General features: G+C 38.0%; 2 protein-coding genes and 1 long non-coding RNA gene across 3 annotated transcripts; all 3 read left to right on the top strand.

Moving 5' to 3' along the window:
- Window positions 1-1,348: 1,348 nt before the first annotated feature.
- LOC127868577 (uncharacterized) lies at window positions 1,349-6,301 on the top strand. The gene is made up of 3 exons (XR_008044178.1): window positions 1,349-2,804; window positions 5,086-6,039; window positions 6,157-6,301. It is a non-coding gene; the product is annotated as an uncharacterized LOC127868577 (long non-coding RNA).
- A 3,943-nt stretch (window positions 6,302-10,244) lies between these two features.
- Window positions 10,245-12,577, top strand: LOC127870000 (uncharacterized). The gene is made up of 3 exons (XM_052412661.1): window positions 10,245-11,045; window positions 11,665-11,840; window positions 12,511-12,577. The coding sequence occupies exons 1-3, from the start codon at window positions 10,392-10,394 to the stop codon at window positions 12,575-12,577; spliced, it is 897 nt and encodes a 298-aa protein (XP_052268621.1). The 5' UTR covers window positions 10,245-10,391.
- Window positions 12,578-13,113: 536 nt separating this feature from the next.
- On the top strand, window positions 13,114-15,932 carry LOC127868570 (uncharacterized). Its single transcript, XM_052410447.1, has 3 exons — window positions 13,114-13,225; window positions 13,487-13,662; window positions 13,795-15,932. The coding sequence occupies exon 3, from the start codon at window positions 13,948-13,950 to the stop codon at window positions 14,827-14,829; it is 882 nt and encodes a 293-aa protein (XP_052266407.1). The 5' UTR covers window positions 13,114-13,225; window positions 13,487-13,662; window positions 13,795-13,947; the 3' UTR covers window positions 14,830-15,932.
- The last annotated feature ends 1,474 nt before the right edge of the window (window positions 15,933-17,406 follow it).

The following is a 17,406-nucleotide window of genomic DNA, read 5'->3' as shown; positions in this document are numbered from 1 at the left end:
ACATGGCTGACAGGGTGACAGTAAATTTGTCAACTTGAGGAAATACTGTCAACCGAGGCGAAGCCAAGGTTGACAGTATTTTTCCGAAAGTTGACAAATTTACTGTCACCCTGTCAGACATGTAATATTTATTTTATTATACCGAATAAACTATTTAAAAATGAACAATTTATATGAACCATGAACAATTTTAATATTCAATAATTGAATTTAATTTCAGCAATAAACAACCATTAATATGTTGAGTGGTTCAGATTTACGGGCAGAGTAATATGAACTTCGCTTTATTCGGCACCGACCTAGTAATCAATTTATCCCATCAATTTTCTTAGTCGTCAATTATTTCTTAAAAAAAATATAATACAGAACCAGCTTTCCGTATTTTATTTTCATCACTTGATTACGCAATTTATGACGTACTTGTGTGACGTCATTTCGGTGACGAAACATTTTGGGACAACAATATGGACGTGGTGGTTTTTTTAACAGTAAAATATTTGTTTAAAGCATCGAACGAATTCAAAACGTATTTCGGATTGTGTGTTTGTCATGCATAACACCTTAAGAACACACACTGGAAGTGTAAATCGTTGTAACTTTATTGTTATTAGCATTGGGTTAAAGTTGCCTTTGAGGTAAGCGTGTCGTTTATACTAAATTGGTTTTCTTTTTGACTCCTGTCAAAGCTTAAATAATGGCATTAATCTATTCTACCGCACAGTTTCAGCTGCAATCGATATTTTAATTATCCAAATACAACAGACACGCATAACTGCGTACTGCGCATGCGCGAATGGGACAGTATAATTTTCGAACATTCCGCACGTGATTGCTAAGGCAGCGGGATACAGTATTTTTTTCAACCTCCGCGCAGTGATTTGACGGGAACCAGCATAGCTGGATCAAAACCCTGCCATCATAAGCAACCACGTGATGATATTCGAGCCACGTGATACGATAAAATATAATGGCGCCTTACAATATAAAGTGTTTTTTTATTTCTGTTCCTTAAGCCTTAGAAATTGCCTGTAACTTAGTTAGTTATAAGTGTTGTGGCTGACCTGGAGAGTTGCGTCTGACCCATCGGAAGCGCGTTGCGCATGCGTATAGAGGAGACGCCGGGAGCCTGTCCGACTGTTAGCGAACGAACACTCAGTGCAATTAGCTTGTGATTATTGTTATTAAATCGTTATATCTTTTAGCACGTGTTAAGTTTCATTTCCTAAATTATGTACTTACCTGACATATGTACTTTAGGATTCTATCTCGGCCCCCCGAAAATAACTCGCTATACGGTAGGCGCCGCATAATAGACGACTACCGGAAATAAACAACTTTCGCGCATGCGTATCGTAGTTTCCTCTCCACACGACCTCATGCTCGAATCACTTTTCTTCTCGGCGCCTTCGAAGGCGTTTGTTACTCGCTATTTTTCAGCATGGCTGAAGTGTTTGTTAAAAATAATAATAATCGTTCTCCGTTTGTGGATAACGAGGAAGAAGATATGGGACACAGTGACGTGAGTAATAACACAGTGTCTGGCAAGCAGAAAAAAAAGACGTTCCAAAGTAGACTTATTAGAGGAACGTTTTGACGAGAAATACGGTAAACTTGAAAATACTTTACACAATATTGTTGCATTGTTGCAATGCCAGTCACAAAGACATGGTAATTCAACGCAGGGGAATGGCAAAAGCCCCAATTATGACCAGGGGAGTGATAAAAGCCCCAATTTTGAAGAGAGGACTGGTCAAAGTTCCACAAGTAATCGTCAAGATGACGTACTTTCCATTCATCCTGCTTCCTCTGAACATTTTTCGTTGTCTGATTCAGAAGAAGAAGACACAGAGCACAGTGCTAGTGTACGCAGGTGTTTGAAAGACATTTTTGGAGAAGATGCATGTTTGAAAAAAGATGCACAAAAGCCAACTGGCATTTGCTTAGAAAATTCGCAGAAAGAAATTTTGGAACAAAGCTATCGGTCTAAAACACCAAATAATGTAACAGCATTTTCTGAAGAGTGCAAAGATTTATTTCCAGTTGATGAAGACACTGAACATTTTTTACGTGTACCTACATTGGACGATATTGTAGACACGTGTCTAACAAAGAAGTTTGGTTCTAGAGCTTCATTCGCTAAACATGGAACTTTTCTGTTCTCACAACCAAACAAAATGGTGGAGAAGACCGCATACAGAGGACAGCAAAGTGTCTACATGGGTATTGTTACACAGATGTACATGCAGCAAGCTCTTGCAATGTTAATGGACATGGTTACAGATAAACCAGACATTGAGAAAAAAGTGAAGGACATTTTTGCTTTATCCACACGAAGTCTAGATCAATTTGGTAGAGCAGGAGCATTTTTTCATATCATTCGTAGACAAGTCACAATGAGCGAGACTTCTTTATATGAACTTGATGATTCAAGGACAATCAGTAACCTACCCTTGAGAGGGGACGGGGTGTTTGGTGAAGAATTGGAAAAGACTCTCAAACAAAAGAAAGACAAAAGAAAAACACTTGAAGAGTTATTGCCAGAAAAATTGCAAAAGAAGGAAACATATAAGAGGAAAGCCAGTGAACAGACAGAACAGCAAACATCTGTCAAAAGACAATATGTAAAGACAAATACAAGAATGGGTGTTCAGCCAAATGAATACAATAGAGCGCCACCTACATTTCGCATTCCAAAATACAATGCGGAACCACGAAGTACTTTTCGAACAGAGCACAGAGCTGGTGGCTCGAGAGGTCGGGGCAACTATGCAGCCAATAACAGACCAAGGGCTACAGTTGCCAAGGTTAGTAAACAATGACCAGTCAGGTTTGTTAATGTTGCGACCGGAGATACCAGTAGGGGACAGATTAACTCATTTTCAAAAAAATTGGCAGTTGATTACAACAGACAAATGGGTTTTATCAATTATAAAAGAGGGTTACAAATTGGAGTTCATAAAGAAACCAATTTTTCAGGGTATAAAACAAACTCATGTCAGTATCGAAAACGAACATATTATGCAGGAAGAAATAGATTCTTTAATGCAAAAAAATGCTATAGAAATCGTACCGAAAACAAATTGGACGACAGGTTTTTACAGTACTCTATTTTTAGTCAAGAAAAAGACAGGAGATTTAAGACCAGTCATAAATCTAAAACCTCTAAATCGGTACCTCCGAAAGCAACATTTCAAGATGGACACATTGACAAAAGTGTTAAATCTAGTTCAAAAGAACGATTGGGCGATATCTTTCGACTTAAAAGACGCTTATTTTCACATAGGCATATTCAAGAAACACAGAAAATTCCTCAGATTTGCATGGAAGGGGAAAGTTTTCCAATTCAAAACATTATGTTTCGGACCAACTGTCTCTCCACGAGTTTTCACAAAAATATTGTCAGTTGTTGCAGCTTATCTAAGAGTAAAAGCCATACGATTAGCAGTGTATCTGGACGACTGGATACAACTGAATCAAGAAAGACAAATATTACTAACAGAAAGAGAGATAACGCTCAATCTTCTTCTGAATCTAGGTTTCATAATAAACAAAAACAAATCCACTCTCATTCCTGTACAGATTCTGACATATTTAGGAACAGTTTTTCAATTAAAGAAAGGCCTGGTTTATCCAACGGCAGTAAGATTTCAGAAATTAGTGAAGGCAATTCATCTACTAATCAATGGTTACACAAAAGCAAGACAATATTTGGTAGTTCTTGGAATGATGGCATCCACACTAGAAATTGTACCAAATGCAAGACTGTATATGAGACCCCTTCAAATGCATTTGTTACGAAACTGGAGTCCAGCCAGAATGTCTCTGCACTGGGAGGTCCCATGTACACAGTCTGTGAAATCCAGTCTCCATTGGTGGTTACATCAAGCCAATTTTCAAAAAGGGGTATCTTTGCAACCAATTCAACCGCAGATAACAATGACTTGCGATGCATCAATGGTGGGATGGGGTGGTTTTGTGAACAACCAAGTAGTACAGGGTGTTTGGTCCAGGAACCAGAGTACAGAGCATATAAATTATCTGGAATTGAAGGCGGTACATCTGTCATTGGAAAATTTTGTTCCGATATTAAAGAACAAACATGTATTGATTCGATCAGACAATTCCAGCACAGTTCAATATTTGAACAAACAGGGAGGTACAAAATCGATGAGACTTTGCGAATTAGCTCAGAGAATCTGGTTCCTAGCTCTACACCACAATATGAAATTGAAATCAGTACATATCAAGGGGCAGACAAATGTATTAGCGGATTTTCTCAGCCGACACCAACTTCAGGCTACAGAATGGTCACTGAACAAGACTGTAGTGAACCATCTGTTTTGGATGTGGGAGACTCCGCTAATAGATTTGTTTGCGACAGCAGAGAACAAACAATGTCCAGTGTTTTGCTCATGGAATCTAGATACATTAGCACTGACACAGGATGCTCTGTCCATAAGTTGGGAAGGCATGATGGCATATGCATTTCCACCCATAAGTCTGTTGGGCAAGGTACTCAAACACATGATGAAGTTTCAGTGCGAATTGATTCTGATAGCACCAATGTGGGAACGTCAGCATTGGTATCCAATGATTCTTCAGTTGTTGATAGCTCCACCAGTCAAACTTCCAGAAATGGAAGATTTATTGGTTCAGAAAGGGATGTTACATCCGAATCCAAAATTTCTAAAACTGACTGCATGGAGATTATCGACAAACGGTATGAAACAGAAGGATTTTCTAGACAAACTAGAAAATTATTGTGTTCATCATGGAGAATCGGAACTCAGAAAGATTATAGATGTAAATTTAGGAAATTCCATAGCTGGTGTGGTAAAAGACAAATTGATCCCTTTAGTCCATCTTTAAATAACTGTGCTAATTTTTTAGCTGATCTATATAAAGATGGTTTAAAATACAAAACAATTTCAGGCTATAGATCAATGATGTCTTCTATGTTGAACCCGGTGGACAGAATACCAGTGGGTCAACATCCCTATATTATTCGTTTACTGAAAGGCATTTTCAATGAAAGGCCACCAGTGAAAAGACTTGTACCTGAATGGAATTTATTGTTTGTTTTAGATGCCCTCAAGCAACCACCGTTTGAGCCAATAAAGACAGCCAGTTTAAAGTATGTAACTTACAAGACAGTTTTTCTCATAGCAATTACAACTTTTCGCAGATGTGGGGATTTACAATCTTTGACATTGGGAGAAAATTCTGTGAATGTACAAGCAAAAGGTATAACTTTCATAAGGCATGGTTTATCGAAACAGGACAGAGGTTCACATCAGAGCAATACTATTTTTATTCCTGCTTTTCCAAAGAACAAGTTGTTGGATCCAAAACGAGCATTGACTTATTATCTGAAATCAACAGAAAAATTTAGGAATTCAAAAGAGAAGGACTCTTTGAAATTATTTTTAACTGTAAATAAACCGCATAGAGCGGCTTCAAGTCAGACAATTTCGTCATGGATTGTTAAGACTATTCAAAAGTCATACAAAATGAAAAAAGTGTATGTATCTAAAGTTAAAGGTCATTCAACTAGGTCAATCGGACCATCATGGGCTCTTTTTAAGGGAGCTCCATTGAAAGATGTTTTAGACAGTGCAGATTGGAGTAGATCATCTACTTTTGTGAAGTTCTATTTTAAAGATGTATCATTTGATTTTCTTAAAGAATAATGTTTTTCTCCCCGGCGAGTTATTTTCCGGAAAGTGAACTGTTTTTAAGTCAACAGTATGGAACATATCATATATATGACGGCCACAAGTAGTGGTTTATCCATCATATATTTTTTAAAATATATTGTTTAAATATGTGGGAAAGTGAATAAGAATACATGATTTGTGCTGTGTACAGTTATTATTGTGTATATAAGAGGGACTGTTGTAGCAGTTTTTATGAAATAGAAGATATAGAAAACTCTGGAATGAGAAGATCTACTATAATTGTTGGAGTGGTCAGAAAGTACCTGAACCCGCCTCCAAAGAGGGACTGCTTTGGGAAGGAATCCTAAAGTACATATGTCAGGTAAGTACATAATTTAGGAAATGAAATTTCCAAATTTGTACTCAAATTATAATTTTATGAGTAAATTATACTTACCTGACATATGTACAAACCCACCCTTCCTCCCCTCTTTTTCAGACTACTTTCTGAGGCCTTCGAAGGCGCCAAGGAAAGTGATTCGAGCATGAGGTCGTGTGGAGAGGAAACTACGATACGCATGCGCGAAAGTTGTTTATTTCCGGTAGTCGTCTATTATGCGGCGCCTACCGTATAGCGAGTTATTTTCGGGGGGCCGAGATAGAATCCTAAAGTACATATGTCAGGTAAGTATAATTTACTCATAAAATTATAATTTGAGTACAAATTTGGAAATTTTACCTGGATAATAGTAAAGATACATTATTGGCGACGAGGCAAATACTTAAAGAACAGCGGGATTCCGGGTAATTAAGAACTTTTTGCATTTGCCAGTTTGGCAACCACGTGCTATTGAAACATCGTATTTCACAACTGAGATCGTCTAGAGTACGTTCGTCGGTGCAGATCGACCAGCACAGAGTATTTTTAAACAAATTTGAGCCAGTTTGGCAGTATTAATTTGTTTAAGAAGTTTTTCTCTTGAAAAGAAAATTGTTGCTGTGACGTCACGAGTTTATGAGCACACAGGTGAACATGTACTAGCCGTTTTCGCAGTTTGCGGAGGCGCACAGGGGTACGTCGCAGTTTGCGCACAGGGACTTCTCGCATTTGCAGTTTTCGGGGGCACACAGGGTGTTTTTTTTTTTTGCAGTTTGCAAACAGATACTATGCTGCAGTTGTAAAGACGGAGGGAGTTGAACTTGGCTGTTCGTATACTTATGACCAGTTTGGTTGGTATGGTGGGCTTTTGTTGCAGTTAATTAAGTGAACATTGGTTAACAATATTATTCAACATAATTTGGTTTAAATACATCGTTTGGACTATTTAGGTATTAAACTTCTGCAGTGATCCGAACTGTAAGATGCAATAAATACACAGAAGTTTTATGCAAGGCCCGGAATTGCCTTGATGATGTATCTGAAAAACAAATAGCTTCTGATATTAAAAGCGGAATCAGTAGCGGTAGATATGAAGATGAAGAGCAGCAGCCCATTTAAAAACGATAAGAAAAAGCAGTCAAGACACGATGAAAGGCCCTGTAAGCCCTCAATTTATAGCCAGGGGGTTGAACAGCCGTTGAAGAAACAATTCAGAAGAAATGAGAGCAGTGACTCGGACAATGAATCAGCGGTGCGGGTGGAAAAGAGGCAAAGGGGAAATCACTCCAAGACTTATGATCATTTTAGGCGTCGTCGGTCACAGGATAGGGTATCAGAGGAAGACGACGACAGTGGCTCGGGAAATGAAGACGACAACAGACGGTCAGTTCGTAAACATTCCCGCTACAGTCATGCTCCATCTGGTGGTAGGCCATCACAAAAGCCAAAGCACAGGAATCACTCCAGCGACTCCAGTTCAAGATCAGGGTCAAGACACGGTGTTTCAAGGAGGCGGCATCGTCATGTACAAGGTCGTCACAGGGCAAGGTCATCACAATCAAGGTTCTATTACAGTTCCAGTTCAGAATCTGATAGTTTATCAGAGAATGAATATCACTCTAGAGTCCACGGTGATCCAAGGAGGCAGCCAAAGAACCTACGATATGATGGACGAACCAGTTGGCTGTCATTCAAGCAAAAGTTCAACAGCTATCGGAAAGTCTACAAATGGTCTGATCATGAATGCCGTGATTACCTGAACTGGTGCCTCGAGGGGAAGGCTCTCGATTACTTCACTATCGAGACGCATATGGGAGAAAGTTTTTCTTTCCGTGACATTATGCGAAAGATGGAAAGGCGCTTTGGTTCAAAGGAACTACCTGAGACAAGTAGAGCTAAGTTCCAGCAGGCTACACAGCAACCGGAGGAATCGTTAGAAGATTGGGCGGATAGAGTGTTAACTCTGGCAATACCTGCTTTTAGGGACCTTCCAGATCAGTTTGGTCAAAGGGAGGCAGTTTCAAAGTTCTGTCAAGGTTGTATTGACAGTGAAGCAGGGAAACACGCCTGTTTTGAACGACCACGATCTATTCAGCATGCTGTTGATCTGGTACGACACCATCAGTATGTCACTCAAGTGGTGGATGGCAAGAAGGCTAAGCAATATGATCAAGGAATAGCGGTCAATGCGGTTCAGTCCCCGTGTGATGTGAGATTAGAAAAACTGGAAAAGGCGATCGAGCAGCTGACTTGTAAGTTTGAAGCTAGTTTAGCATCAAACAGTGCAAGAAATAACGAGGATATGACGTTCCCACAGAGGACTTTCAGATGTTTTCATTGTAATGGCAGGGGCCATATAAAAAAGAATTGTAAGGTGCACCAGGAATCCCTTAAATCTACGTCTGAAGGTCAAGTGGCTGAAAAGAGTCCACAGAAGACTAAACTCCAAAGGGCCGGTAGCGAAGGCCAGGCACCGCAGCCCGATGTAGCAAGAGGCCATTTGTTAGTGCCGGTTGAAGTGCAGCAGGATGCTTCATCTGGATTGGCGGCTGAAAAGGAAGGGGGCAAATCCGTGTCAGCAAGTGGAGTGGAGACCATAGCAGTCATGGTTGTGACGGCAGGGTCTTCGTATGTGAATATGTTGGTAGGAGACCGTCAGGTTAGGGCTCGGGTAGACTCTGGAGCGGATATATCTATACTGTCTTCAGCAGTCTATGACCAGTTAGAGCGGAAACCAGGCAAGGTCAGGGAAATCAACATGCAGCTTGCTGATAAGAATTCGGTTCTCAAAGGATTTGTGACACAGCCTTTACACGTACAGCTTGGAAAGCAGTCTTCCAGGGAAGGGGTATGTGTAGCGCCAATCAGTGATGAGATGTTGCTGGGACATGACCTGCTGCGGCACTTCAAGGCATTGATTGATCTGCACTCGGACTGCCTTTTAATCAATGGCGAAAGTATACCTTTGAATACAACATTCAGAGATAAACCGGTGGTAGCAAAAGTTATCATGTTCAAACGAACAGTGGACATAGGTCCGGATCCGGATATCCTGTCAGGAACGCCAATTCCGAGAAAGGGTCATAAAAAGTCATCGACGGCAGTTTGCCCGATGGATGTCAGTTCTTCCAGCGGTGACAAGGTAGAAGCTACTGTTGGGGTCCAAGAGTGTCACTTCTCGGACAAGAAGGCAGAAGGTCATACCGAGTCCTGGGCGGTTGGATGTCTACCTTTGGTAGGGGTCGAGGGCGATCAGTCCGAGGATACAAGTCCTGTTCGGAGTCGCACGACCACCAGAAGAGACGGGGTCGAGGGCGACCAGTCCGAGGATACAAGTCCTTTACGGAGTCGCACGACCACAAGAAGGGACAGTTTGTCCCAGATCCAGAAGAGCTTGGAGAGCCAGCGCCAGGTGGATAAGAGTACAAGAAACCACACCTGTCGTGTCCCTGGGTGTGACAGCGTGGGGGTTAAATTTGAAAAGGTCCATGCGCAAACAGTTTACGATAGACAGTTGGCCGATCCAAGCGGCCAGTTAGCTCATGTTTTCAATCAAATGGAATCGGCTAGTCAGCCTGATTCATATCCGTGGGATCCGGGGGGCGAGCCGTTCACTCAGTCGTGTCGGGTGTTGGCTGGAAGTTTTTCCCAACACCCACTTTTGTTACAACAGGAGTGAATTCACGCTCCTTACTTCACTAGGCCCTATCATCGATTTCCGGCGCCAACGGAAGATGGGGATGTGACTGCGATGTTGGCGGAACTTCAGGGGGTGACAACGCAGCACATCCTGAAAGTCACCACGAGAAACGCAGTCAACCTGTCTGATGCGATCTCCACAGGGCAGGTTGCCCTGTAGATCTACCTCGGAAATCGATGGTCCCCAATATACGCCAGTTTGGCAATCCAGGATTGGCACAACAAACCACAACCAGATAAATGGCAGAATATTGTTTCGGGCGGTTGTACCTGGTCCGGGGAGCGGTTCCAACAATAAAGACGGGGGGAGTGTTGTGGCTGACCTGGAGAGTTGCGTCTGACCCATCGGAAGCGCGTTGCGCATGCGTATAGAGGAGACGCCGGGAGCCTGTCCGACTGTTAGCGAACGAACACTCAGTGCAATTAGCTTGTGATTATTGTTATTAAATCGTTATATCTTTTAGCACGTGTTAAGTTTTACCTGGATAATAGTAAAGATACATTATAAGTGTAAACCAATAACTGATAACTAGGGAAGTGGACAGAATAAAGTCGAGTGCGCCCGCTAATAAAGTAAGTTTAGTACAATGCAGGGACCTATAATATGTTATGTCTCATCGAAATCCAGGCAGACGACGTAGAAATGATAGATAACCATGTGTACGCCGAAGAAGAAAGTGCCGGAGAATTGTTTCCTTTGTGAAAACAAAAGAGTTTTTAGTTTGACTGGAAAAAAAGAATCAAATTATAATGAAAAAATTTCTTATTTATTAAATCGTCCATTTAAGGATTTTGTTTCTGCAAATCAAGAGGCACTAATTGAATTAGGAGTTTGTAGAGGGTGTGACGCCAAAATTCAGTCTGCTCATGAAATTGTTAAAAAACTGGACCTGGCTTTGAATGATGGCGTTCAAATATCAGACTCAACTCGATTTAAGCGTGGCACAGTCTCGCCCATAACACCAAAATTATCTTCAACTGTGAAGCGTAGCAAACATGCTCCTACTGCTGGTAAAAAACCTGCAAGGCGTTCACTTGGTGACATGGCCATACCAGGTCCTTCCAAGGAGACTTCAGAGGTTGAAGTTGTTGTAGTTCATTCTGTGTTCACAAAAGATCATGACTATATGGCCACAGCCGTTGGGTCAGATCATGACTACACCAGGGCTTTAGACACAGACATGAAACCACATGACATTCATGCCATCCCTACAATAACTGCCATGGACATTATCAAGCAGCATTTGTGTGAGACAAGTGGGAGCACCGAAATAGTGGATGAAATAGTGGATATTGTCGCCAATAACAAGGTTTGTACTAACAATTACTGATAATAATTTGCTTCTACATTTATAATTTTTACCAATTTATCAACTTAAATCTGCATATTGGAAGTATTGATACAATTTTTTAAATCAGGATCTGTATTGAATATAAGATTTATAGTGTTAGATAGAGATGAACTTTATTGTGTGAGGCTTAAGGGACATTCCACAGCATGAAAGTCTTAATTTGTATCCACCACTCATCACATTTATTCAAAGCTACTTATCCAATTATGCTGTCATCAAACATGTTAGTAACATGAAAATAAATGCAAATACTTTCAGATATATTGTATTAGGCATTATTTTATTTTGTTGGTTTCAAAGTCACCATGTGGATTTTTGTATCATTTTTAAAATCATGGTAGAATGAAAACATGGGCTTAAAATAGCAGCGGGATAATTATATTGTTTACAAATTATTTGAACTGGTGTTGATTCCTCAAAGGAAATGAAGAATAATCCCTAATAAATTGTACATATTCTTCTAAGGACCAGCTATAAAATTAAACAGATAATTTCCCTTTTCCACAATAAACGTTTTTCTGTAAATAGACAGCAACTATGTTATTTAATATACCAGTAACCTTTCGGTCTATTGTAGATATTATCCACTCGAGTTCAAGCAAGATTCTTGGAACAAATCAACAATGTCTGCGCACGATTGTCCTCTAGAAATGCTGCATTTAACAGCATTCTTCTGAAAAAGAAAAGTGTCTCACAGTTGATGCAGAATGGGGAAAACATTATTCCAGAAATATTACAGGAAATTTCAGAAAGGTAAAGACTTAAATTTTACTATACATTAATAAGCAATCTATACAAAAAATGTGAAACTGTAAAAATTGATCCTATCGGGTGCATAGAACTCTAGTAGAAGTAATTTTTTTATGAATGAAAAGAACATGAAAGTACACCTGAATGTGCAAGCACACTAGCTGTTCTTCCTAAGTTATAACCCAACTTCTGTTTAGGATATTGTCATTTGTCAAAGTGGATTCTGTAGGCATTACTTAAACATTAACATTTAAATAATACCTTGATGAAGTGTAAATTCTGCCAATCATGACTATGCATCTTAAAAGTCTTTAAAAGGTTTTCTTCTATATTTTGAAAATTCCCTCTAATATGTTGTATACATTACTAATACTATATACATGTTTGTTTTTTGTGTGAGTTTATGATTAGAACGAAAGCTTCCACTTTATCTTATTGGATCATCATTTTCACTTTAGTGTGATGAATACAGAATATAAAAAACTTTTTCATTATATTTATCTGTCAGAAGTGGATGTATTTAGAATTGCGTTCTTTTTCATTTTTCGTTTTACACGTTTTGTTCAAATAAGAGCAAAAGAAATTGTCAGTATTCCTCTCTGTTGACAGGTCTTATTCACAATAAATCACAATAATAAATTGACATGCATCATGCCTTGTTGTTGTTTTTTAGCCTTCCGTTCGTCCTTGACCTGTTCTGCACAATGGCAATAGCTGTCATTAAGCAGTTTATACAGTGAAGTATTGTCAAATAAAAATCTCTTTGAAGTACAGTTGAAATTGACCTAGGCTTGTATCTTCCATCTACTTGATCATCAAGAAAATGAATATTGAATAAAAAGCTGCTGTTCATTTTTGCCGTTCCAATTTTCTCTGTCCTATGCAAATGTAAGATGCTGATAATGAAACAAACTTATTTTTTCCAAGAAATCATTAAGCATTACTGAACATGCAAAATATATTGATGAATATTAATTTATTTAGATTATCTTTGACTTTCGTATTTTCTATTTATTCAATATATAGTTTGTTCTCAGCATGCATGTTGTTATTTGTTATTATTTTCTTGTTGTTATTACTATAATGCAAGTAGATGTGTTTTTGTGGCATGATGTAACCTTCTTTTGCCTTGCTTAAGCAAAGTTGTTTTTTTTAAGTCATCTGCATTTTATAGTAAATTGAAAGGCAATTTATTTTAAATGCATAAATTTCATGCAACTGATGCATAGAGCATTCCAATAAATCAAAGTTATGTACAATGATAAATCTTGCCACATCAAATACAACTGTGCACATAAATCTTACAGTTTGATGTTATTGTTCAAATTTGTTATTGTTTCTGTTTGACCTTCCAGTTACTGCAGGTTTTACAGACAGTTAGGATACAGGTATTATAAACACTTTGATAGATTCTTATTTACTGCCAACGTCAGTATCCTAGTAAATGACAGAAAATTAATATATTCAGCACATTATTTTATAATTTATTATATTCATTTGTGTGCGTTAATCAGGTTTGCATCAGTAAGTAGCAGCTGAAATGCTACAAACTAAATTTCATTTTACATTTTAAGGATAAATAAAAAATTATTTGCATGTAAACAAAAATTAACTTCAGGGTCAAGCATCACAAACTTTCCTTTAAACAGGCTCCACTGACCTTCTTCGGTCCTATAAAGTCCCTGTTGGTGGTGATCAATTAACTCGTGTGCGTCTAGAGGAAGCGAAACACCTTCGTTCCTTAGCTACCTCACCAGAAAAGCGGTTTGAAGATCTCCACCCTTTCATAATAGAGCTCTGGCACATCAAGCAAGACTTCTTGGAGGTAATTATCAACCTTCTTCAGCAAAGGTTCAAAGCATTTTAATGGATTTTTTTGATATGTGGAATACTTTCATACAATTTTCGAATAGTAATACAAGTATAAAATATATTACATTGTCATGTTTTTTTTTAGAAATGCTTTAAAGAGCTGTTCAGTTCCAAAACTCTGAGACAAGCTGGAACCCTATACCATTACAAGGGCAAATTGCAAAGGAGCGATGTAAATGGAAAGGTTAAGGGCGCCTTTAAAGCGCATCACGATTTCCTGTCGCTGGCAGGTAAACAGATGGTGAAGGAGCAGCTGATGGAGTTCTTTGGCATGGAGAGCCCTGATTCCAGTTGCACCCAAAATGTTATTCAGCTGGTGAAGTCAAAATCCGAAAACTATGAATCACTGTTAAATTCATTGCGACAGTTCCTTGACCACTTTGGCTATCTAGACTATGTACATGAGACTGATGATGTGGTGTCCAATGACACAGATGATACTGTGTATAATTACTGTTGCAATCTCTGTCACTGGTATATGCACCTGATGATGTTTGAGGACATTGTTAAAGAAGGAGATGTGGCCAGAATAATTCCTTGCCTAATGGTATGTGCCCAGTTTTTCTTCTCAAACTCCAGACTATCAAAATATTTTCAGGAGTGTTTGGACTTTGTATTGAAGTGTGAGTACTGCATGAGCCCTATGCAAAGAATTAGGACATTGGAAGGTGCATTTGTTAACCTGAGAGGTGGAGCTGCAGGAAATATTGAAAGTGATCTGGTACAAGAAAACTCTGTAAGAAACCAAAAGGATTTAATCAGGGCTTTGGGTGCAAATAAGTCGGAAAAAGCAATTCAAAGAAGTTGCAGAGCCGCAGACACTGTGTCCGACATTTTTGAGAAAATAGAGATTTCCACATCAGTAAGGAAAGTTTCTAGTAGGCATCAAACGCCAGCCAGAATAAAAGATAATGAAGTTATTGCCAATTCTTTGAGGGACTTGCGACCGTTTTCTAAAACAATAGGAAGAGTGTGTCAAGGCATGCCAAATGTCCTGTGCTCACCAGTCAGAAAAATTAACTCTGTTGATCTTAAGTTCAGGATCAAGCAAGTAGTTGACAGGCTGTATTATGGACATACTATCAATTTTGACCATGAATCGTCTGAGGAGGACTGCTAGGGTGTGTTACATGGAGTGACGTAATAAGTGTGCCCTACAATTTTAAACCTCAGTCCTGTATATTAGTTGATTTGAAACTAAGAGTTTTGAAATTGTTTGTTATGGACATCTTATTAACCACAATGCAAGCAAAAAATGCTTAAAAATTGAAAAAAACATCATTTTGATAACATTTATATGACATATATTCTGTATTGGGATAGCTGTTTGTTGTGCTCAAGTTTTAACAGTACTTTATGCAACCTTCAGTGTGCATTCCATTTGAATCAAGATATTCTAAATATAGACTTTAAATAAAGTGTTTCTTTATAAACGACAGTTTTCAGAAGAAATATGTTTTACGTTCAAATGTGCGAAGTATTTTGTTGATTGGGACTACATGTATAATTCTATATGAACTACATTAACCCTTTGCATGCTGGGAAATTTGTCGTCTGCTAAAATGTTGTCTGCTAAATTTCTAAAATAAGCATTGTCTTCGATTTTTTGCAAAGAATACTATCAGAATAGCAAACAGTTTGGATCCTGATGAGACGCCACGTTCTGTGGCGTCTCATCTGGATCCAAACTGTTTGCACAGGCCTTCCAAATTCGGTTCCCGCACTGAAAGAGTTAATGTTTGCCTAGCAAGAACAAATATGCATAACAAAATACCATACCAATAACATTTAATTTAATATCATGGTACATTCACATCAACTTTTTAATCAACTACTCATTTCAAGAACACATGTTTATGTAGAACACAAATATGTTCTGTCTGTACACTGAAGATTTACAGTTTATGTACATTTACCAACAGGTTAGTCATGTGATTTTTTTTATTCAGTATTATTTGTTTTAGGTCAGCTCTGTATTATTTTCCAGTGCAAAACAAGACATAAAATATGTTGTCTACTGAATGTTATAACATGTGTAACTGGCATTTTGTAAATTGTTCAGGAGTATATATTTTACAAAATACATAAAGAGCACATATTTAACTTTTTTGCATTCAAAATATCTCAGCGTTAAAATTATGGTAAATGCTTCCTACTTAATTATTAATTGTTTGCCAAAATACATCTCAATTTCGATGTTTTGTTTTTAAAATTATTTTATAATACTTTGAAAAATGTTATTATTTTAATTAAACAGTTTTTTTGCTTCTCCTGAAAATGTTAAAAAATGTCATTTACAGTTTTTTTACATTCAGAAGACAACATGGGTTTGATGGTATCAATTTGGAAAATATAATAAAAACATTTTTACCAAAGAGGTTGTCCTAATATTTAAATAGTTGATGTATGTGATTGTCACCTACATAAGCAGAAAAATGAAAAAAAGTAAAAAGTGTATTAAACATGCCATTTTCATGCAATTCAGTAGACGATGTGACATGCTTTTCAAGTTTGACATACTTAAATACAATTTAGATTTATGTCAGATGTTCATTTTAAAATGTGTTAATGTAGAATTCACAATTTTGAGATCAGTAGATTGTTTCTCCACTGTGAGATGCAAACAGACATATTTGAATAGCAATACAGATTAGTGATACAATACAAGCTGCATTAATAGAATGGGGTGTAATGTTTTTCAGAATAAAAAAAGAGGATTGCAATAACAATACTGATAAAAATGTACAGAAATAAACATTTTTAGAGTCAAGTTGTCTTTGGTATGATTTGTCTTGTGTGTGTATTTGATGGTTTAAAAATGGATTTAAAAAATATAGCACACATTTTATTTATTAACTCTGAAATGACCTGTCAAATTTCAAACCAAACACCAACCTGTTGTATCGGGCACATAAAAAATGAAATTGTTATTACAATTCAAACATTGTTATCAAATGCTCCAGCTTCGTCTAATTTTGAAATGTCTTCATTCAGGCAAAATGAACAACAATTTTCATTTGCAATTCCTGGAGATTTTGAAAATCCAAATGGTTTTAACAACAATTCCCTTAGGCATGTTTCCTCATTATTGCAATACTGCACTATGTCTTCTTGAATTCCAGGAATATTTTTGGCAATGTCTCTTTTGTTGTAATGAAGAATTGCAGAACTGTTTTGTCCCCTTCGACCTGCTCTACCTATCTCCTGGAGGTACTGGGACAAGTTACGAGGTGGTCTTGCATGAATGATCCTCATCACACTTGGGGGATCAAACCCCATGCCAGCAACTGATGATGTTAAAATCAGTCTTATTCGGGGATATTCCATTTGTAGCTCCTCAACTGTTGTTTTAAGAACAACTTTGTCTTGTCTGGAAAACAACACTGCATAGCAAGACGTTGTAATATCACCATCTCCAAACAAATGCTTAAGATATGCTGCTGCCTGGCTTATATAGTACAAAGGCATGAAAAGCATTGTAACAGGATAATTGTAGGGATCTTTCTTAAGGTCATCACATTCTGTTTTGAAAATTGATTCATAAATTTCATTAGTGTCACCAAATTTCGACTTGTGAAGTTTTTTCAGAAATATATTCGTACGGTCAGGGCTTTCTTGGACTGTCACGGGGTTGTTGAGACCCAATATGTTTGGCAGCTCCTTCATCAGACTGGTTGGTAATGTCCCACTTAATGCC

This window comes from Dreissena polymorpha, chromosome 2 (assembly GCF_020536995.1).
Source record: "Dreissena polymorpha isolate Duluth1 chromosome 2, UMN_Dpol_1.0, whole genome shotgun sequence".
Classification (NCBI taxonomy): domain Eukaryota; kingdom Metazoa; phylum Mollusca; class Bivalvia; order Myida; family Dreissenidae; genus Dreissena; species Dreissena polymorpha.
This window is presented reverse-complemented; position numbering and strand designations above follow the sequence as displayed.